Consider the following 22,833-nt stretch of genomic DNA (forward strand, 5'->3'; position numbering starts at 1 on the left):
GTCAGCTCTTCATTTCAACTCTGCAGGAGTTGAGCCTTGTCTCTTCATTGGTTCAGCAGCTTAAATGCAGCAAAATAAATGTTGTACTAAATGAAAATTAGCCCCTTTTTCTTTCATTTCCAACTTTGATTCCTCCTCTAGTTGTTAGGAAAAATCAACACAAATGCTGCACCTTCTTATAAACTGCATGGTTCAAAGCATGTGAAAAATAGTAGTGGCTTATATTCCAGAAAATACGGTACTAAACTCCCAAGGTATGTTAAACCAATGTCTGGTATCGTTGCTGACACCCGGTTAGAGGAGTGGACCCTTTTTAGACTAGACAGAACATTAGCTATAAACCTAACGAAAATGTCTCTGTCATTATTATAATATTTATTATTTGAACAAGAAGTTCTTCACTCCCTACCTACCTTCACAATGAGTGCCATGCTTACTGAGAGCAAAGCCTTCAGAGCACTGGCAACGCCCTTGGTCCTCCAAATGGGAACACACGCTCATGCAGTCCCCACTCAGGTCACTGCAGCCTGTTTAAACAGATTCTTTTTTATATGTCACTGATGCTTATCTTAATAAATCAATTTTGATTTAAAGGACATAAAACAGAATAAAATAAATATAGTCTTGTTGTGACCTGAAAAGGATGACATAGTGTTTGCTGCTGGCTGGATGAGAGGATGCACCACCTTTATATCCACAGGAGGTTTGACCAGTGGTTTGTTATTAATGTTCCCTGGTTGTCCTCCAACATATTTGTTTATTTTCTTTATGATGCGGGCTGCAGCATCTGTGTAATAGATGTTCTCCAGAAAAACTGCAATCCAAATTGACTGGACCCTGAAAAAATATGTCAACACTCAGATTAACATCTTTCTGCACTAGAGACAAATGTCAGATTTATAAAATAAAATTGTGTGCATAACTAATCAGAGAAGAAAACATTTTTACTGAAGTGGCAGGTCCATGATGTGCAGGGAGCTTCCGCTGTAATCACAGGAAGCAATGGAGCTCTCGCCCAGGCGACCAACTTCAACCCAGAACAACCTTTTGTCTTTTCGGTCGATTGACAAAGCTCTAATTTCCTCTGCTATCTTCACAACAGTCATTTTTATTTGTCCTGTGAGATCAGATCGTTGGATTTCTGAAGTTGTCTCACCAGAAAGCCAAAACAAAAACCTGCAAAACATTTTATGAACTGTTGAAATAGATCCGTGAGTATTTCCTAGGAAAACCTTTTCCCACATTATTCAATCACTCTTCTTTTCTACAACTCTAAAACTCCATGCTAATAATAGAAACTTTAAATATTTTGTTTTTAAAGTATTATACGAGTCCATTTTTATTCAGCTGTAGAATCATAGCAATAGGACAAAAACTATACATTCATATAAAAAAAAAATTAAGGATTTTGTGGCATTGTAAAAAAAAAAAAAAAACACTTAATAAGCAAAAAATTGTGTAATATCTGCAAACCATATATATAATGGAAGGAAATGCATCATCCCCTCAAAAGCAAAAAAAAAAAAAAAAAACTTGGGAATCTGAAGGCATGACCCCAATTAGAGTTCCTTTATTCAAGATATTTTTCATAAAATGTGACAGAACTATATCTATTAATCTGCACAATAAAAGATGTATCTTAATCACAGTATAACTGCAATGCAAAAAAAAAAAATGATCTAGAAATAAGCAAAAATTTCAGAAATCCAGTGTATTTTCTTAATTTTAGTACCCCGGTAGGTAAGATGAGTTGCCTATGGAATTAGTATTTTTACTCTTAAAATAAGATAATTAGATAATATGTGCTTGTAAGAAGACAACCGAAGACAACAACAGTTGCTTTTTCTTATTTTAAAAATAAAATGTCTTGTTCCATTGTAAAACTGTCTCATTTACCTCCTCAATTCGAGAAAAAATGCATTTATTTGAAGAAAAAATTACTGTTAGATATAACTTTTTTGCAGTGTATATCTATTACCTTTTAGCGGGATCAACATTAATAAAACGAGGCATAAGCAAGTGTCTTAAAATGGTCCTCTTAGTTTTTCCATTTAGATCCATTTTCTTTATTTCGCCCTTTCTACTGTTTGTCCAGTAGACACTGTTTCCCATCCAGTCCACCGCCAGGCCTGAGATGTATTTATCAGATGAGTGAAGTTTCTGCAGAGCAAACAATCATTTAAATACAGTTAATCAGCAGTTTCAAGAACTTAAAACAGCACATGGAAGTATTGCTAAGTATCCATTCATTAATGTGATGAATATTGTTTTCATCTAGAAGTTCATTGATGATTATTTTTCCAGAGTTAAATGGTTGTCAAACTCTGATCCATTAGGGTCTGTGTCCTGCACCTTTAAAATATTTCAAACCTGACTGAATGCTGAGGAGACAAATCAGTATGGCGTCACATTTATATCAAAACGCCCACGAGCAAAATAACCATACTCGCATGTATGTTAACCTACTTGTGCACCTGGTTTATCTACTACAGCAGAACAAAATCACACATGCGCAAGAAACTGCCGCTTTGAGAGGAGAAAATCACTCTCTGCGTGCACCAGCTCCCCACACACGAGCTTTGGATCATGCTAAGGATCTCACAGCAGGCACTGTTTCCAATCCAGCATCCACTCTCGAGGACAGCTGCGCTCTCGAACGCCCTTATATACCGTTATATACTCCGCCTCTGCAGCACTGAGTGACTGCAGAGGTGGAGTATACAAGGGGAACAGAACAAAGGGTGGACTAAATACTCAGAGGTGTGAGTGGAACTAACTAGAAGGAAGCCAAGGGGAAATGAAACAGAGAGTAACTAAAGACTGCTTGAATATTATGGAAAATAAACCAAAGGTTAACAAAACAGAAAAACTAATAACTGAAAACTAAAAACTCAGAGTCCCAAAAGGGGAGAACCTTGACAATTTTTTGGGAAATAACTGGATCTTAGTTTTCTGTGGTGTTACAGACAAAATGAGCCTATTTTTGTCATCATCCAGTGTTTTTTCGGATCACCAAAACAAAAAACAAGCTAGGATCTGAAAATAATGAATTCTAAGTTGATAACAAATTATTAATTATAGTTTTTTATAGTCTATGGTTGGCTTACATTTGATTCTAAAGACGTATAATATGCTGCGTTTCACTGTGTTTCAATCTGAGTGTGATATTTGAGGGGGGAAAAAATGTGATGTAAAAATGTACTGATATTGGGCGGTGGCCCTTAAGAGGTTAAGGGGTTAGGTAAAGATACTTTAGATGCTTCAAATAAAAAAAAAAACAGTTGATACAAAGGAGCAGGATCTATTTGCATCCACTAAACTCTTTGCTTATAATCACCTGTCGCTGTGCTCCTCTCACTGATGCTTTGTAGATGACTCCTGTTCTCCTGTCAGCCCAATAAATCCTCTCTTCTCTGTAATGAAAGTCGAGCAGGATAGAGCTTCCCACACCAGCACCAAGCCTTCTGTGGTTCTTGCCATCCAGGTCCATCCGATGGATTGATTTTCCATGGCCAAACAGGAGGAAAGGCTGGAAAACTTCAAGAAATCAAAGACACAAGTCTTTGCCTTTACTTTTGAAAGTTTATTTTGAAGGTCTTCCACCATATTTCTAAATGGAGATAATGGAACTGTTTTCCTCTTTCTAATGAGAATAAAATGAATTTCTATAGCAGGTAGAGTTCTGTAAGAAGGAACAGACTTGAATTTGGAAAACAAGGAATGTGCAACTATTTCCCAGACATTTTAACTGCTTAGTTTGAGAAAAGTCTACAATGCAAAGTGGGAAAAGTGATTATAGATTTATAATGATTATCATGTGTCTCTATACTGACAAAATGATTGCGCATCTTTGCATTATTTGTCATGTTTTAGAGTCTTGGCTCTGCAAAAAAAGCAAAACTTCTCAGTTTAAATACATAAATCTGCCGACAGAAAATAGATTTGTTATGACACTAACAGCTGAATAGTTGTTTCCTGTCATTCGGCTGTTGAATTATTAACACATCTTTCATCAGAGCAATAGGGTGAAATTCAGCTGCCTCTGGATAAAACCTTAGCAACAAAGAACTCTTATGCCACCCTTCCTCCAAGCCATGACTAAACTGAAGGGTAGGACTTTCTTAGTCAGGGATGTTTCTGGTTTCAGATGATAATAGAGAACCAAATTATTGATTCTACCTAGCAGTTTCTTTCCAGCATGCTGCAGATTTTGTTACACACCAAAAAAGAACATAATCAGACTGAAAATGTATGGTCTTTTTACAAATAGCAACTGGTAGAAAGTGTTCTCTATTAAGTCTGTCATGTGCATCCATAGACACTGCTGCTAACTCAGTGGAATGATGGCAACAATGAGTAACACCAGACAAACAACATAACAGAATGTCTGGCCCCCAGGATTCATTAGCCCCAAATAACAGATGCATCACTGGTGAACTGCTTGTTTAGAAGTTCACAAGAAGGTCATCAGGATTCATGACTAAGCTCAGAAACAGGGTGATAGTTTACTGAGAAGGTGATTAAGTAATGCAGTTTTGCATATTAGAAGTCAAGTAAACATTTGGAGACTTTTTCTGATTCTGTCAATGCAAGAGACACCGTCGGTTTCACATATACTCCATCTAGAACACTCTGAACAGCTCAAAAAAAAAAAAAAATCAACCAGCAATCAAAGGTTTCTACAATGGATGTCTCAGTCTGATATTGATGTATTGCACTCCAGCGCTAAGTCTGCTTAAGCATTCCTATACAGCAGCACTTGTGTCCCGCACACAGAGTAGACATGATCACAACAGCACCAGCAGAATGCAAAAATTATCTTGCACAAGTTTAAGTCTAATAGTCTAATAAAGTTTTTAATAAATCAAATTTGATTTGACTCTTGAATATTACATTTACTGTAGGTTTAAAGTCTGTGTTAATAATAAATGGATCAGTTGTTCTCATAACTGATGCTGTTTGCTATGGTTCTCTTTTTAAGTAATATTACTTAATCCAATATTTTCAAATATTTCAAATGACAAAATAAGTCATAAAAGTTTGAGTGATTTTTTTTAGCTGATATCGCATCAGCTGAATATCGGTTTCATGGACTTTATCCCTCACTCTGTAACTGGCTTTTAAACTACTAACTGGCAGGGTACAGGATGTCAGTGCAGTTTGGGGGGAAAATAGATCAGCCACCATCAATATATCAACAACATCAGGAAGAAGTCACAGAAGTAGCCTTATTCATGAAAACGCTGAGGAAATTTGGGTTGAGGAACCAAGATTTTCACAACCTGCATCCTTGAGTCTGCCCTGACCACCTTAATCCCTGAGTAATAATGCAAATCCACTGTGTGGGACCTGCAGGGAGTAATAAAGACTGTCTAAGATTACCATGGCACCACAACCGTCCCTACAGAGCATCTACCACACGAGAGGTGCCTTCATTATCAAGACTTGACTCATCCTCAGCATGAACAAAATGCTCTCCTACCCTCAGGTATAGGAGAGTTAGATGCAGGTTTAAGGACAATTTCTGTCCCATAGTAATCAGACGGGTTAACAGCTGAGCCCCTAGCCCTAAAGGGCAGAATTCCCCCTTATATGCACCTTATCTTGGGACATTTTATTTTACTGCACCACCATACCTGGCTACTTGAATTAATTTGCTTAATTGTGCGACACCGTTCTTAGTGCTGAATTTAGCAGAAAATACAGGTAATGTAGCAAACTGATGCTGTATTCAACATTTCTATTTTCTTTTGTTTTTGACCAGCATGCATATTTTATTTTGTTTGTTAGTCTCTCGGCATCCAGTGTCGACAGCAAAGTAAGAAATTCATTGTACTGGGAAGCGTTTTTCTTTAGGCAAGGCACGTTTATTTATATATATAGCACATTTCAGTGGCAAAGTATTGAACATCAATGTGCATATAAAAATAAAAGCTTTGAATTGATTTAATTTGTATCTGAAATGAAAGCGTTGTCTCAGGACACCCTTAGTTCCTTTGACTGATTGTTCAGTTATCTATTGATTGATTATTAGATATTTTCTAAATGACAATGCTTTGGTGATCATCCAAACCACACCACACCTTTTTGATCTGCCTGTGGAAATGTGGCAGTGATTGCTTTTTCATTTCAGAAATGTTTATCAGTCAAAATGAGAAGCCCACATAGCACACAAATATTTTACAAATATTTTACTTGCATTCAAAAAAATATTTTCTATGATTGAAAAGATTATTATTTTTTTAATTTATTTTGTTTTTTTGTTTAAAGCAACTTCTTTTTTGATTGAATAATAAAGACAAATGTCCTACCCATTATATGGTCTAATCAAAAAACAATGTTACTTCAATTAAAAAAGTTGCTTTAAAATTAAAAAACTTGACTTCTATCAAAGAAAACATTTTTAATCAAAGAAAAGCAGTGTTCAAATGTATTTTTTGAGTCTCAAAAATGTTTTTGCATTCAAATACTAATTCTTTGGTTGAATTTTTTTTTTTTTTTATTAAAGTGAAGGTTTTTTTAATTGAAAATATGTTTTTTGTTTAATGCAACCTTTTTTCAATTGAATAATAAAGGCACAAATCTACCTTCACAAACAAATCTGCTGTTTTTAAGTAATTAGTAAAAAAACTAATAAATTTCATCCAATCGCCCTATTTGATAATTTTTTTACTTTTATATGGCATTAGATTATGCTCTCTTTAATATATGTTACTGGTCCTGATAAGCTCCTATTGCCAAGGTAAGGAAGAAGAGTTTAAATAACTTAATATTTTATTAAAGAAGCATCCTTTCCCAGATATAGACTCATAACATTCTGTAACAGTTAATTTATTTAGCCCCAAAAAAAGTATATACTAAATACAGTAACAAAATCAAATGTTTGTAACAAAACGATAACTTGCACATACAGTTAATTTAACCTAAGGTCTTTTATGTCAGATTATTATTGCCTTACTTGATCTAAATTCATATAAATGTATTGGTATTAATGAACATCTCTGTTTCTATTATATAATTGTAAAGAAGAGGTATATTTCTTTCGCCAATTATGTGCTAAACTGAAATCCAGAACAATATTTCGTAGGATAAATATTAAATCTAGATTAAAAAAGATTTTAAAAAAATAGTGAAGTAACTCAGCCACTCCACAATGTTCACATCCTGTTTGTCATGTCCTGCCATTTAACTGAACCTGAAGAAAAGTCTAAGATTAAGCTTTTCTAAAACAAGAGCTCGAGAGTGTGTGGAACCAAAGGGAAATATTTAGAGTAGTATGTTATGTCCTCTATAATGTACAGTAGAGGATCTCTGAGGCTGTGGGCAAGGAATTCCCAGTAATCCCTGAATATGTGGCATCATCTGCTCTTTGAAAGACCGGAACTTCAAAACAAAATCACCAACTATTCATAAAATATCTCACTGATCAACTTAAAATGTTTAAAAAAAAGAAAGATCTTTGTTCACCGATAATAAAAAAAAGTTGATTTTTAGTTAGGGGTTTTATATTTAGTCTAGAAATTAATGTTAATTCTTTGTTTACAACAGTGTTATTTAGGAGTTCTAAAAAATCTGGCCTCTACTTTAAATGGTATTTCAAACCTAAATAGTGTGTTGGAAAAGAACTGTACTGATCCTTGACATCTTGTGTTAGCGTCAACATGCCTGAATGTAGCTTTTCATGCTATGTTTGCTATTTAGTCTTAATGTCAAACTTCATACATTTAGATGAAGCAGTTGACCTTTTTCTGTTATGCCTCCAAAGCTTTGGAAAATACTACCTTTAAACATACAGACCTATCAGCATCCTGTTTTTAAGTCTCCTTTAAAAATGCATTTTTTCCCCAAAACTTCATATAAGTTGTTTTATTATCTCTGTTCTATTACATGTTTTACATTTCTGTTGGATTTCTTGCTTTTATTTATTAGCTTTATTTATCTTGATATGTACAGCACATTGGCAAACTTGCTGTTTTTAAAAATGCTTTATATACAATTGGGATTTAAAGCAGTGCTTCAAAGTTGATCTATTTCATCCAGTGCCTTCATAACTTTATCAGTGCGCTCTAAGATTTATAATGAACCTCAACATTTTGACTCATCACTCTAAATATCATTCTAGGATGGAATTGGCTTTTTTGACTTACAGGCATTGACGCACAGGCACCATTGGTACCGTTTTATACTATCGCTACTTGCTCTCTGTCCCAAAAGGTTGAACCAAACCTTTACCTACAGACCCCGTACTGCATTAAACACTCCAATGTGCGTTTGAGGCTGGATTGATGGTGCTATTTATATAAAGTAATACTTTGTTAGTGTTCATTATTAGTTTGTTTTTCATTTTATTTTCATGTTTTTGCGGGGTCCCCCAGAAGAGATTATCTTAATGGTGACTTTCCTGGTTGAATAAAGGCCTAATAGAAATAAAACAGTAGTAAAAAAGAAAACTAGACTTTCCTGTCTTGATAGTGACAAGACCTCATTTTTTGAACAATACTACATATAACTAAAGTTTAATATGACAGCGTGGAATAAATATTCTCATGTGTAATACAGCAAACATTTAGGGTTTCATCATCTGTTAACATCTGTTCACATGTGGCTTCTCACCAACAGCTCAGCCTGACATCCACCCACACCACACAGCCGACTGTCTGGCTCAACATTTGCTGCAGTTTACTACAGATTTTATTATGTTTTAAAGTTGTGACCTGTGTGTTTGAAAAAAAATATATATACTATTGCAGTTTTGTTTTTCTTTTTTCTGAAAGTAGAAAAGTTAAAGCAGTTATTTAGAGCAGAAGTCTTTTGATGATGCTTTAAATCCATTTACAATCTGTGATATATATATACATATATATATATATATATATTATTTTTGTTAATCTCAAACTGTTCAAGATAAACTGTTAGAGGGAACAATGTCTAAAACTCACCTGTACAGCTGCTGTTTCCTTCTGCATCATCGAGGCGCTCATCCCAACATGTTGCACTGAGGACCAAGCTTCCTGTACTTTGAACCAAGAAACAGACCAGCGTTGTTTTAATCATTGCAGCCAGCATAATCCTGTGGTCTGTACCGGCCGCACTTTGTTTCAGTTTTCCCACTGTCATCCCTGGCACAAAAGATTACCACAAATTCCCAAAATCTGTGCAAAGTTTTCCTCTGTGTTCTTGGCATGCTTGTCTGAAGCTTAAACGGCGAGAGATCTGGGAGCCCCACATACCAGCAGAAGTCATGCTGGGGGGGATGCAGAGTTCCTTTGAAAAGACTGGTGGTTTCACACTAAAGACACCAACTCTCACTGCAGCTTTCCACTTAGAAAAAAAGAGTGTGTGGGGTCCAGCTTTTGCCCCACTTTCAGGCTTCTGACTGCCAGTCTCTTTTGGAAGCAAAGCTTGAAATTCCTGACACTCCAGTGGTAAAATTTGCACACACTAGTCTAGCATTGTAGCAGGATTTTCTCTAAACCGATCTGAAAAAAGCTCCCAACAATATATTACTCTTACTCCCCTCCCACAGATCTGTGTCCTTGTTAGGTGGAGATGGAGAGTTTACGCACCTAAACAAAAAATAGGAGAAATGTAACCTTAAAAATGAATCCTAATGAATTAATTTTCAGCGTAGACCACCTTATAGTAAAAATGTGGATTTTCTCTCAAGGAAAAAAACACAGATAACACTTTGTTTTTGAATAGCTGGGTAAATAAAACGTCAGCATGGCTGACTGTCTCCTATCGAGGCTCATCTGGCTCCCAGGACGAATTGACAGAATGACTCATTTCTAGAATTCGCTGTCTGAGTTGAACAGATTACCCCTAAATTGTTTGTCACAGGCCACAGACCATAGCCTCTATTCATGCTCCTCATGACTGGGATATTGTTAGAACCATCACCACCACTGGTAACCTCGTAGAGCAGCAGGAGATTTATACAGCTGGGAAAGTTGTCTTGTCTGTGTTCTGAAGGTCACTGACCTTTGCTCACCATTTCACCCCAGACAGATAATAAAAATGTTAATGTTGGTAATCAGACACCAAATGACTTGTGGGTTAAGTCAGAGTCACACATTAGTTGGAATAAACATTTAGAGGAAAGGTTTTGATACATTAGCAGCTTTTAACTCCATAAAACCAAAACAGAAGGTAGAAAACTGGGATTTCAAACATATGGGAAAGATTGGGATATTTTAACAAATAGAAATACCTAAAGGAACAGTTTTGCCGTAACTGAATTTCGTACTGTTGGGATAGTCAGAGTGGATGCTCGACGGTGCTCCTTCTGCACTAAAGAGAAATCTGTCATTTAGGTTCCTTCTTGGTAGGGAGGGACTCTATACTTTATTGATCTCAGAGGGAAATTCAAGGTATCGTCGCTCATTCATCAATGAACCTAATATAAAAGTTTGATTTAGATTCTAATGGTGTTTTGAATCTTTAGAGATCAAATCCATCCATCTTCGCCCTCAATATCTACCAGGTTTGTGGTGCCTATCTCTGGCAGGTTGTCAGTTTGTCACAGGAAAACACAGAGACATACAACAATGCATAAAAACATGTTAGAGCAATTTAAAGAAGCCAATTAACCTAACAATCATGTTTTTGGACTGTGGGAGGAAGCCGGAGTACCTGGAGAGAACCCACACATGCATGGGGACAACATGCAAACTCCATGCAGAAAACCCCAGGCCAGGAACTGAACCCAGAACCTTCTTGCTGCAAAGCAACAGTGTTACAAACTGCGTCACCATGAAGCCCTAGAGATTCAATAGTAAAAGTATTTTCCTACATAGCGTCTCCTCAAGTTACAGGACTCCAAAGCGCTTTATACTATATTCAGTCAGTCACCTACTATACAAACAGTAAATCCATATATCAACACATAAACATTACTGTAGCTCTTTGTTTAGTAAGGTTAGGTCAGATGGAACTTTATATCTCATGTTTATCTAATAATTAAGATTTCTTATTTTATATGTGGGATTTAGTTTGATTTCTGAAGATACGGTAATCCAAAAGCATACTTTTGTCGACTCATGAACTCTGGGAACCTCTGAAATAGAGATATAGTTTAGGTAAATGTTTAATGAATTAACCACCGTTAATTTTTCAATCAGAGATCAAGGAAATTTTTATTTTATTTAGTTATCCTTTTTTTCTTTATCAAAGAATATATATCATTAATATTACTTGTCTGGCTGCACAAGGCACTATTGTCTTGAGACATGAAGTTGCTGGGCTCAAATCTCTGTAATGTAGGAACTAGAGGTCTGCATTTTCAGTTAAAGAGGGAAAAGCCTGTAAAAAGATTAGTTCCAACTATTTGCATTTTCAGCTCCAAAGCATAGACAGTGCTTCACTTTGAATAAAGGAATTTGAAGTCTTTTATTTTTGTTCCTTGACCTTTGATGGGGTCAAAAAAAAATGCAAGTTAGATAAATATAGCAGAGCTAGTTTACCATTACCTTTTCTTCTAACATGCACAAGTATTTATGGATCAGTGCTTCTTTGTTCCTTTTGTATGTCTGTGTCTCTCTCCTTGAACCCCCAGTTGGCAGAAGGTTTCTCAAAGTGAGGCTTGCTGGTGGTTTCTTCCTGCTAAAGTTAATATTTTCCTCTCCACCTCACTGCATGCATGCTCAGTGTGATGGACTGCTGCAGAGTCAACAAGAAAACACAAGCACATTTCTGGTCTCATCACAGCTCATCCAAATGCAACCTTCAAAGTCCATGAGTCAATGCAATCAGCTGGTTTTCCTTAGCAAAAATCTTTTTATTAATCTGGCTTTATGATCTGACTGAATTGACTCTCTAAAGGGCTTTGAAATGATGTGTTGTGAATTAGCGCTATAAAAATAAACTAAATTGAATTGATTATGATAAACTGATCATGATACAGCTAAAACAAATCTCATTAGGTCCCAAACTTTTCAATTTCTTGTTATTGTTGCCTTGATCGTTTATCTCTGATGTCATAAAAAAAATACTTCCTTTGAAGAAACCTTGTGATCTTTTGTAAATTAAAGACTGAAGGAAAGAGTCTACATTTTCTAGAGATTCACATGGAGACTGCTGTTTTAGTAGCACCACTGCACTAATTATTATAATGCCAACTCCATCTTCAAAGGTCAACTTTGTAATTACATGAATCTTTCCTCAAGATAGAGGTTTCCGACTCCTATCCTTGAGTATCATCATCTTGCGGCTTTGTCCCTGCTCCAGCACAACTGAATTAGTTGTCCTGATATTCCTCATCATCATTAAGTTTTCACATTACCAGGAGAGGCCTGGTAATGTGTCCTTACCTCCCCCACCCCCCACACACTCAACCCACTGTTAGGCATCCCTTTGTAGATAAATCACAGATTTTTATGATTTAGGTTGGACACATCTACCATATTGAAAAAGAAAACAAAATGAATATTGTTTTATTTTTGTGTGTGAGTGTTGGAGTGTATTTCTTGCATTGCGGGGAGCATGCAAATAAGAAATAACAATTTTTAGTTTAAAACAAAGAAAACATTTTATTACATAGAAAATATAATGTGGCATATTTATCAAATGATTCAGTTATTGTGTTTCAATAAACACACCAACAGTACTGAATGTCTTTGTGTGGAAAGGCAACAATGAGCTGGATCCTTACAGAAACTATGATGCACTGGATGAGATGAAGAATGTTATGGGTCTTCTGAGATTACCACAACGTTCACACCAACAGTTTTGGCATTGAAGAAAACAAACAATTCTGTGATAAATGAATGAGCCCAAATGTCTGCATAATTTCTGCATGAAAAATAAGGCTGAGATACGGGTTGACAGAGGGCCCTTTAAGCTTCCCATCACAGAGCTTTTCTTGTTAGCACTCTTCTAAATGATCATAAATAGGTATAATTCTTGCAGCAAATCACATTCTTTCTTTAAAGCCCATTGACAGTAAAGTTCAAAACAGTCATAAATATCTATGTATATTTCATGGTTATTCCTCAAAATCTTGAAAGGCAGGTGTATCAGCATATTGTTAGTGTATTGGCAATGTGTTTTGACATCAACAGAGATACTCAGACCGAGAACTATCACTCTTGTAGGTCATCTGAGAGTCAATACTTGACCGGGAGCACAGCAATAGCCGCTCAGATTCATTTGTTGGTCTTCTTGCCCAAAGTTCACATGGGTGTGAGTTAAAAGTTCTTTGTTTCATTGAGATTGTCTCAAATTTGACATAGCTCTCCCTTCCTAACTCATTTTCATCTAAAGGTGAGTTGTGTCCCTTACAGTAAAGAGCGAGAATTTTGTAGACAAGTAAAGCAATTAACGGCAAAACCAAAATGCAGGCGATGCCGCTTATGATAAAGAAAAGTTTGTTCTGCTCACTGTCTTCTGTGTAGAAGTCAATGCAGGGATCTTTTTTAGCAGCACTCACCTTTGCTACAAGACAAACTGAGTATCTCATTCCAGGAGACAGACCATCAAGGAGCACTTTTCCGCTTCCAGCTTTGGTTTCCACTGTCCTTTTACTGTCATCCTCACCATATGGGGAATATACAACCGTGAGAGCTGCATCGTTTAGTAATCCCCCTGCTGTCCAGAGCAACACTGCACTGTCAGCTGTCTGCTCTACAATTTCCAGGTCCTTAACAGATCTTGAACTGCCACTTTTTTTGCTCTTTTCATCTGCTGCAAATTTTCTTCCATCACCTCCTGGTTGGTTTTTTGTCTCCTTGAGCAGACCTTTCTGAAAACCGTTGCCAGATACTGGTTTGGGTGACTTTGGGCCAACAGAAAGTGTAGTTAGTGATCCTGGAATTGCAGTTGGTGCTGTAATAGGTGATTTGGAATTGTCCGCTAAAGGAGTGATCCCTGTGGCCTGCTTGGTCGGTTCAGTCTCAGCACCGGGTCGGATTGAGGGCGCAGTAGTGCTTATGGTACCGGCCAGGGTTAGAGATATGGTGGCTTTTGCAGTGCCGGCAACATTCTTTGCTGTACAACTGTAGTCCCCAGCATCTTTATGTTCTATTCCATGCAAGCTCATAATGGACCAATTAATGCCTTCCCCAGGTGACTCCTGGACTGAATAGTGGAGTAAAAAAGACAGGTGTCATTAGGTAGTTGTCCTCTCTAATTTCTGGAGATTACCATCATCTCTATGATGGTATACATCTTAAAAAAACACAACGATTTTTATTTTGTTAAAAACATAATATGTTTTATTTTACCTGTATTGTTGACCGGAGAACCATCTGATTTGGTCCAATAAAGAGTTGGTGTTGGAGATCCTGAGGCATCACATCGCAGGAGGACGTTGCTGCCTAATGTTGAAGTTATCTTGGTTGCAGACGCCATCACTGATGGTTTTACGCAATTCTCCAGCTCAGCACGCTGAAAAAGAACACCTGCTAGGGTCTCTGGTGCTGTGCAGGTCAAAAATAAATCTGTCAAAATCACAGGTGTGTCAGCCATCCTGGAAATCTCAATCAGCTTAGAGATTTTACAGTCACAGAGCCAGGGATTGTCTTGAAGGCCTGCGAATAAAGATATAACAGAAATATAAATGATTTGTTATTTTACATTAAAAACGTGTTATGGTGTCATTTTTGTATATGCACAAAGTTAATATTACATAATTACAATGAGAGAAGCAATGATACAAAAAGGTAAGGTGGGGTGGACATCAAATACTTTTGTATGTTGGTTTTGCCTTTAATAGTGCTTTGCAGTGATGTACTCTCATACAGTTACCACTAACAGTAACTGTTTTTAAAAGTTACTCATGTAAACATACCCCTCTGGATATTGTACTTAGAGAGTCAACAATTGCATTAGAATTTAACTAAAGAACCCAGATAAGCAGTAAACACCTGATGTACACAAGCCTGTGTTCCAGTGCATTCTAAGCCTTTCAACAGATTAATTTGACTTAGGAGTCGCAAAACACCTAAGCTTCCACTAGCATTCCTACAGCGTGTAGGAACACACCTTCCGTTGGATTTACCTTTACCATAAACATCATAGGGTCGTTTACAGTTAACACCTCCTAATCCATGTTACAGGTGTAAAGACTTTATACAATAAATTATTTCACACCATTTAATATTCTTTGCTAATCTTATCCAAACAAAAAAAAAATGTTAGAGGACAATATTCTAATTAGTCCAGACTACATGCTAATTTATGGTTAAAAACTTTGTAATATTTATTATACTTTAAAATGGTTTTAAAGAGAGGAAGGGCAAATTCACTCATTTAGTTAAGATAGTAATATTAAACATGGAAATACTAAAAGAGCTTGACTGATTGCACTTTGACAGTGGTGTCAAAAGTACACACATTTGTTACTTAAGTAGAAGTATAGATACTAAAAGTATAAAAACTAAAAGTTGACCTCTTTACTCAACTAAAAGTCACTTGTAAAAGTTACTCGTAAGTTACTTGACACCTCCTCACTTTGACTACTACAGTAGCTTGATAGACCCTGAATTGAACGTTTTTTTTTTTTTTCCAGATCAGTGAACAACCTCACATATCATCTCAAAGCACTCTACAGAGACAATTCAACCTGATCATTGGCTTGCAGGACACTCTCCTCCTGGATGAGCATGTGGCGACAGAAGAAAATAATTTGCATTTTTGCAATTTTCAATTTTTCACATTGAGCATGCAGTGACAGTGGAGAGGAAAAGCTTTTAACAATAAGAAGCCTCCAGTAGAAGTAGGTTCAGTGTGAGCTGCCTTTTGCCAACAGAGGGTTTAAGCAGAGAGAAGCAGAGACACAAAAAGAAAACAAAAGTAAGGAAAATACGTACATTTTCTAACATAAATACGTTTATGGTAGAAAAGGTAACTGTGAACTAGCTCCATAGATGGCTCTGTCTCGGAATGGAAAAGCTCACTAGATGAGCTCTGAGACAGTTTTCATGTCAAAGGGATGAAAGAGATCAGGTACAGTTAGTCACAGTAAAAGCCGAGGCCATAGCTATGTCTAGAAGAGAAACAACTCTAAACACTAAAAAACATCTCTATCACCCATAACCAAAGATATATAAAAAGCAGTCCTGATGAATTTGCTGAGGGAAAAAGACTAGAATAAATCTAGCTCTTTACAGTATCTATGAGGTGATTTTAAGGTAGTTTGAGTAAACATAAGAAACTGAAGAAAACATAAGAAGCTAAAACTGAACTAAAACTTTGAGCCTTCATTTAGGCTAGAACATAAACAACACTTTAAATATGGTAAAAGGAAGGCTGAACTCAGTACAGGAAAGCTGTTATGTTGGCACCAATTAGTAAATCTTATAAATAAGGATTTGTGTTGTATAGTAAGCAAACATAAAGCTCTGGGTTTGCTTATTTGCTGATATGATACATCATTCTCCATCTTAATTCATTTTAAGATAGCAAAGCCCACTTTTACAGCTCCTGTTTTCTCAAAAATACAAAATGATGCCGTGTGAGCTCTTAATATAAATAATTAATGACGTTACATGACGGTAAAAGGCAAACTGAATATCAAGAATGCTCTTCATGGTTCATTTTATACTTAGTATACTTATAGCATTTACTTGTATCCAAACAAGCTGGTCAAACTTTAAAAAGCTGGATATTTGCCACAAAGCTCTAAACATTAACAGCTCTGTTGTGGTTGATTTTTGTGCCTCATTTACCATCTGCTTCAGGGACAGCAAAGCACAATTCCATGCAGATCCTCTAACCAGAACCTCCCAAGCCTGCAAAATCTCTAATTCTGTTATGTAGCATATGGTTTCATTCAAGAACGTCAAAGATTTTAAAGCTGGAATCATTAAAAGCAAAGATTTTGCTTACCTACAAACAAAGTTTAGCACTAATGTTTGTTTTTTTGCTGTAAGACCATATCGGCTGAATAAAAAGTGAAACATTCAGTTACAGACATAAAGCTACTGTACTGATAATAATTGAAATGTAATAATCTCACAATGGAGAAATTCACCACTGCTTTTAACCCATCCCCTTAGGGACAGTGGGCTACCCCTGTGATGCACCCTGGAAGAAGTGTGCGGTTAAGGGTCTTGCTCAGGGACCCAGAGTGGCAGTCTGTGGGAATTGAACTCCGGGACCCAAGCGCAATGCTCTAACCACTAGGCTACAGTTCCACCTATTAGTATTTACATAAACTAATAGTGACAGAGTGAAGCACCAGTTGATAACTTAGTGCTTCTATTTCAGACATATTTGTTAAATACAGATAAAGATGGGAACGCACTGCATAGATGTGATGCAGAAAACCTAAATTAGAAGTTAGCATAATCTCACTTACTCGTATCCCCATTACTTTAACAATGCACTAACATTTCATCTACTTCTACTTCACACCTGTGTTATTCAACCGAAGCCTATCTGTTTATTTTACATCTACTTAAAGTCAAATTTTCATAAAAATGGTAGTTAAAGTGAACTGTGCTTTTATATTTTTATTCTTTATTTAAACCACAATTGGGGAAGTCAGGTCTTTAAGTTATGAGATGCTATGATCAAAATTCAAAGCAAAATAACTTTTGCCGACATCCTTCTATGCTATGTTGTTTTTACTGTAGCCATATCCCTGTGTTTACTCATAGTAAAGCTTACAATAGAGAGTTACTTTAAATCATCAGCTGTCCAATGGGATAGGACATCTCCCCTGGAGGATATGGAAAGTGATACTTGATAAGCTCAAATGACCTGAAACCTATGTTGTGACAATGTGTGAAAAGTACAAATCCCAACTGGTTGAAACAACCTGGCCCATTAATTTCCCATTGAATCTATGTGAGGGGGCATCATAAACGTTCGCTGAAAAAATAATGCAACCCTTTCTGGCATCTACTTAATTATATTTAGTTACTTTAACACACTTTATTCACGATAGCATGGTAGAATATAAAAGTAGATGACAAAAACGGTTGCAATATGTTTTTCAGTTTTCATCTCTTAGGCTGTGTGTGAGCAGCTTTAAAAGGGGGTTGTGATGCAAACTTTTCCTTCCTTCTTGTTTTGCAATAGAAATCCAGCAGAATCGAAGAGATAATAGAGCATATCTATTAATCTTATTATTATAATTATTATTATTATTATTTTACAATACTCACTTTGGGAGATTATTTTGAAATAAATTAGAACAGCAAAGGGCATCCAGTGTTTTGCACGCCTTAGGCTTAGCTACCTGGCAGTCACCACCCCAGCACCACAAGTTCCTGAGGTAGTGACCCAATAACCCCAAATCCGTCCTGACTTGGCCCTATTATCCTGTAGAATGAAGCTGGGTGAACTGTTTCCACTCACCTAAAATGACTTTTTGATAGGCATTAGAAGAGATAGGGACACCGTTAAAGGGTGGCCAGATATCCATGAGGTCAGAGGGCAGGGTAGTCAGTTTGTTGCTGGATAGATCCAAATAGGTGATATTGACAAGGTATGGAATGGCCTCAGGGGCAACACTGGTAAGTCTATTGTTATGAAGATCCAGTGTCCTCAGCTTTGGCATCTCTTTGAGGGACTCCCAAGGGAAAACTGAAATCATATTCCCATCCAGCCTCAGCTCGTGGAGCACTTTCAGGTTGTAAAAACTGCCTGTGTCAACAGATGTAATGGAATTATAGGTAATCCAAAGGTAACGTAGCTCCACCAGATAGTAAAAAGCTTCGGTTGGGATACGCCGTACTGCAGTTCTCTCTACGCGGAGTTTGACTGTATCCACTGGGACATTGACAGGGATGTCAGACATGTCTGGGTCATTACAGAGGACAGATCTGGAAGACAAATATCAAATTGTTAAAGTGTTTTTTTGAGACAATAGCATTGAATAAACCAACTTTTCTTCAAAGAAATACACTTTTGAACTCTTAGGCAAACAGAAAATAGGGAATGAAAATGTTTAGAAGTTTTTTCTTCTTTTCAGCCAGATAAGAATTAGTCCATCCTTTCGACAGCCTGTCTTAATGCGGGCTATTTAGTGTGATATAACAGTGGGTCAGCCTAGTGGGTCACCTCCTGCATACCAGGGATAAAAACACTACAGCCATTGCAGAAAGTCCTTATGTGAGTTTCAATAAAACCATAATCTTACTTTTACTGTTTTTTTTTATAATTAAATCAAAATAAACCTTACCTGTTTTTATTTCTGTTTGGCTAACTCTTGAATAATGATATATGGAGGTTTTATTTAGATACATTTGTTTTTCTTTAAATTCAGAGGTTTACATAAATTAACATCACTGTTAATGTAAACAATAGGGAAAAGCCTGATTAAAGAAGTTGTGACAACCTAAATTCTAACCTGATTGGAGGCACACCTGTGTCTGTATTCCAAGGTAACAGTTCAAACATGTTGGTTTCTTTTGTGACATCAGGTGGAAAAGAATGTGGGACTACACTAATGGGGTCAATTCAGAAGAAAATATACCAGATTTCTATGTGAAGGGGACACATGTTTCCTCTTTAAAGAATTCTAATCAAGCAAGAACAACTTGTGGGCATCCAGACATTTTAGTGTTCAGGAACTTTGTGGTTTGATGAAAAAGAAACTGAGTTGTTTGTTATATTAAACGTTTGTGGTTTAGGAGGAGAATTGGACCTGGTTCTGCTGAAGGTGTCTTCTTGTTAAAAGGCTTTTTTCCTCTCCACTTTGCTACATGCATGGTTGGTATGATGAGATTACTGCAAAGTCAACAATGTTCATTCATTCAGGAGGATTGGATCCTGAAAAGTAAACGGCTTGATGCAGTCAGATTTTTTTTTTTTTTAGGTAGAAAAATGTTCAGGTACGACTTGATTTAGTTGAATCTAAAGTAAGAGGACACTTTCCTATTTGGAGCTATTTGAAAAAATTACATTGACTTGAATTGAATCGAACTGAATTGAATTGAAAGTATAAGCCTTTATGCCCTAAGTAAACCTGTTACAGGATGAAGTGGGGGACAAAAGACAAAACGTTATGCAGAAATGTTGAGGCATTGGACATTGCAGTGTCCATATAAACTGTAAAACTCCCTGCATAATTATAATAAAGCAATTTATATGCATGAAACAAGTGGAGCAATATGGCAAATGCCATACTGCTACACTTGTGAAAGTAAAATCTGTTGGGCTCTTTTTGGCATCAAGACAATTATTCTTATTGCCACATTGCCAGACAGGACACTGTTAAAGATCTTTCAAATGAACAGTGGACAGATTTGATCTTTTAATTACATTTCTAATTCCAAAGGGAGAACAAAGAAAATGTTTTGTAATAGCCAAAAAGTCTTGACGGTAATACTCTAGACCAGGGGTTAGGCTACGTCATTCCTTTAGGGGCCCTGTCCTGTAGCTTTGGATGCATCACTTTTTCATCACACCTGAAAGAAATAATGGGCTAATGTCCAGGCTTCTGCTAAGCATTGCAACATGCAAGGGAGTTAATTAGGCCTTTTGTTTCAGGTGTGTTGGAGCAAGGATGCATGCAAAAGCTGCAGGATAGTGGGACATTAAAACAGATTTTTCCTACCCTTACTCTGAATCAGGGGTGCTCAAGTCCAGTCCTCAAGAGCTTCTATCCTGCAACTTTTTGATACAACCATTTTTAACACACCTGAATCAAATGAGTGGCTCGTTACCATGCCTCTGCTAAGCTATGAGGGGACTGAAGCTTTAGATTCGGGTGTGCTAGAGAAAAGATGCATCTAAAAGTTACAGGATGGTAGCTCTTGAGGACTGGACTTGAGTACCCCTGCTCTAGGATATCTGTGGACAGCGCCAAAAAGGTGAATATGAGAGACATGGATTACAGACTGATTCTAGCCCTGTCCAGGAGAAAGGGCTAAATTCCAACAAACTCCGGTGGGAAGACGGAGGAGAAATACCCAAAACGTTTGTTCTAAGCAGTTAAGCTGAATGTCAATTATACAAAAAGCTAAGGAAATCTTTCTAATGGAAGTTGGAAATCTTTATCTGACTTAGCAAGTAGAAGTTGATTTTATAGACCTTTAGTTATTGGTCTAAAATCATTAAAGAACAGTTCAGAAAAGTGGCTATGAGCCTTTTGAAAGTGTCTGAAAACCTCTTCTTGCAATAGAAATTTAGGTCTGTTAATGAAAATCTCTTCAAGAATGAATTTTAAGCATAACTACTCGAATATAAAATGTGTTGACGGAAGGCCTTGTAAAAACATGCAGTGGAATATGTACCCAGTGGCAATGCAATAGTTGTTTCTAATGCTCTGTTTTCACATTCCTGTTTTACAAATGCTTTCTTTTTTTTACAGACTGAACTGTAGCCATCAAAATGTTCCAAGAACACAGCTAAGGACTAGCATTGCTAACCATTCAGAAAACATGGCTTCCCCACTTATAAAAGGATTAGTGCCATGCCATCAATATAACATTAAGTCAATACAGGTCAGACGGCTTAAGGGGAAATACCCTGCAATTCGTCTAGATCATTTATATAAACTACTTAGCGGCAATAGAAAAGGCTGTGGTTGGTGTTTCATGAGACATCTACCTTAATAACTCCAGCATGCCAGCAATGACAGCCAGTTTGTGTCATATGCCAAATTATTCTACACTTGCAGGGTTACAAATAAAAGTTTTTAAAATATTACATGTGAAATAATTTTTATTTACCTCCCGTAATCTTAGCATAGCCTACTCTTTGGTCACTGTACGAATGTAAAGAATAAGGATTTGAGAGTACATTTAGGCAATTTTGTTTAAAAGGTGGAATATTTCTACATCTTCAAATAAAACTGAATTATTTTGAAAATAAAGTTATTTAATTATACAGGGTTCTATGTTTGCATTCTAAGATGTGCCTCCCGACAAAAAAAAGTCAAAAAATCAAAAGTGCATTTTTTTTTTGCACGATAAAGCTTCTGTTACCTGGTTCCCGTTCCATCCGTGCGTCCATGAAAGACACAGGTGCACTGTGAGGGACAAAAAGGCAGAGCCATACTGAGACAGCATAGGAATACATGCAGACACAGCAGTCGATGCATGGTGTCACCCAATGCTCCCAAAAAGTTCACATCGAGGAGAGATCAAGAGAAAAGACATCCGGAATCACTGAAAATCAGAAGAATTCCCAGAAAACATGAGAGAAAGAAATTAAAGATAACTTTCAAAGTCCATAGGAGACAGCAACACCCAGGCTGAGGATCTACTGTAGGCTCAGTACAGGTGACCCGTGCGGTTGAACACAGGGGTGGGGGTGGATTAGTAAAGGATTTGGTCGGTGTGGCAGGGTCACTCAGGCTCAGCTATAGGAGACACCGCTCGATTCAACATGGCGGTTTCTACTTACACCACAGTGCCTCATCCATCTTGTCTATTCTACATGTTAATGAGGCTTTCTCTCACGTGAGCGAGCCAAGCTTTTCCTAATCCACTTTAACAACTTCTTAGTGTTTTTGTTTTAAACTAGCAGTTCATATTCTTCTTCTGAATGTTTAAAAATACTCCTTTAGAATGTCATTTATTTGTTGTCAAAGACAATATGATTTCTTTGCTCAAAATGTTAAAGGGAAACTTTTTATTTTTAATCTTTAGAATTTCCTCCATGAAGATGTTTTATCTAAATGGAATGTACATGAAAAAAGTGAGAGGGGAGTTCTGTCTGGCACCAAAGTGCAAACTGTAATCTGGGAAATGATTTATTACCTTGGCTGAGAGGATCGGTGGTTTCAGGCCAGAAGCCAAACTCCACCTGCCCATCAATGGAGGGTTTAGCATGGTGTAAAACCTTTCATGTATGCAGCACATAATCCAAGGTACAGGCAGGTATTTATGTACTTTCCATGGTTGATCTAAACAATACAATGAAACATCTCAAACTGACAGC

General features: G+C 36.8%; 2 protein-coding genes across 3 annotated transcripts in view; both read right to left on the bottom strand.

The window, feature by feature from the left end:
- The window catches only part of egf (epidermal growth factor), a 33,763-nt gene extending 24,054 nt beyond the window's left edge, over positions 1 to 9,709 (bottom strand). The window contains exons 1-6 of one of the 2 annotated variants that reach the window (XR_005279283.1): positions 8,940 to 9,709; positions 3,338 to 3,537; positions 1,979 to 2,160; positions 949 to 1,176; positions 635 to 837; positions 414 to 527 (exon numbers count right to left, since the gene is read on the bottom strand). Coding sequence is in view for 1 of the 2 variants with exons in the window: in XM_038269079.1 (XP_038125007.1) it covers positions 414 to 527; positions 635 to 837; positions 949 to 1,176; positions 1,979 to 2,160; positions 3,338 to 3,537; positions 8,940 to 9,117 (1,105 nt within the window). In the remaining variant the exon portion in view is untranslated. The remainder of the gene's footprint in view (positions 1 to 413; positions 528 to 634; positions 838 to 948; positions 1,177 to 1,978; positions 2,161 to 3,337; positions 3,538 to 8,939) is intronic. The other variant, XM_038269079.1, reaches the window with a different exon arrangement.
- A 2,783-nt stretch (positions 9,710 to 12,492) lies between these two features.
- On the bottom strand, positions 12,493 to 22,273 carry lrit3a (info leucine-rich repeat, immunoglobulin-like and transmembrane domains 3a). Its single transcript, XM_038269087.1, has 4 exons — positions 21,876 to 22,273; positions 18,301 to 18,767; positions 14,220 to 14,525; positions 12,493 to 14,073 (listed from the first exon to the last, which is right to left on the bottom strand). The coding sequence occupies exons 1-4, from the start codon at positions 21,989 to 21,991 to the stop codon at positions 13,052 to 13,054; spliced, it is 1,911 nt and encodes a 636-aa protein (XP_038125015.1). The 5' UTR covers positions 21,992 to 22,273; the 3' UTR covers positions 12,493 to 13,051.
- Between the last annotated feature and the right edge of the window lie 560 nt (positions 22,274 to 22,833).

The sequence above is a fragment of the Cyprinodon tularosa genome, unplaced genomic scaffold, assembly GCF_016077235.1.
Source record: "Cyprinodon tularosa strain WSP-4 unplaced genomic scaffold, ASM1607723v1 ctg72, whole genome shotgun sequence".
Classification (NCBI taxonomy): Eukaryota; Metazoa; Chordata; class Actinopteri; order Cyprinodontiformes; family Cyprinodontidae; genus Cyprinodon; species Cyprinodon tularosa.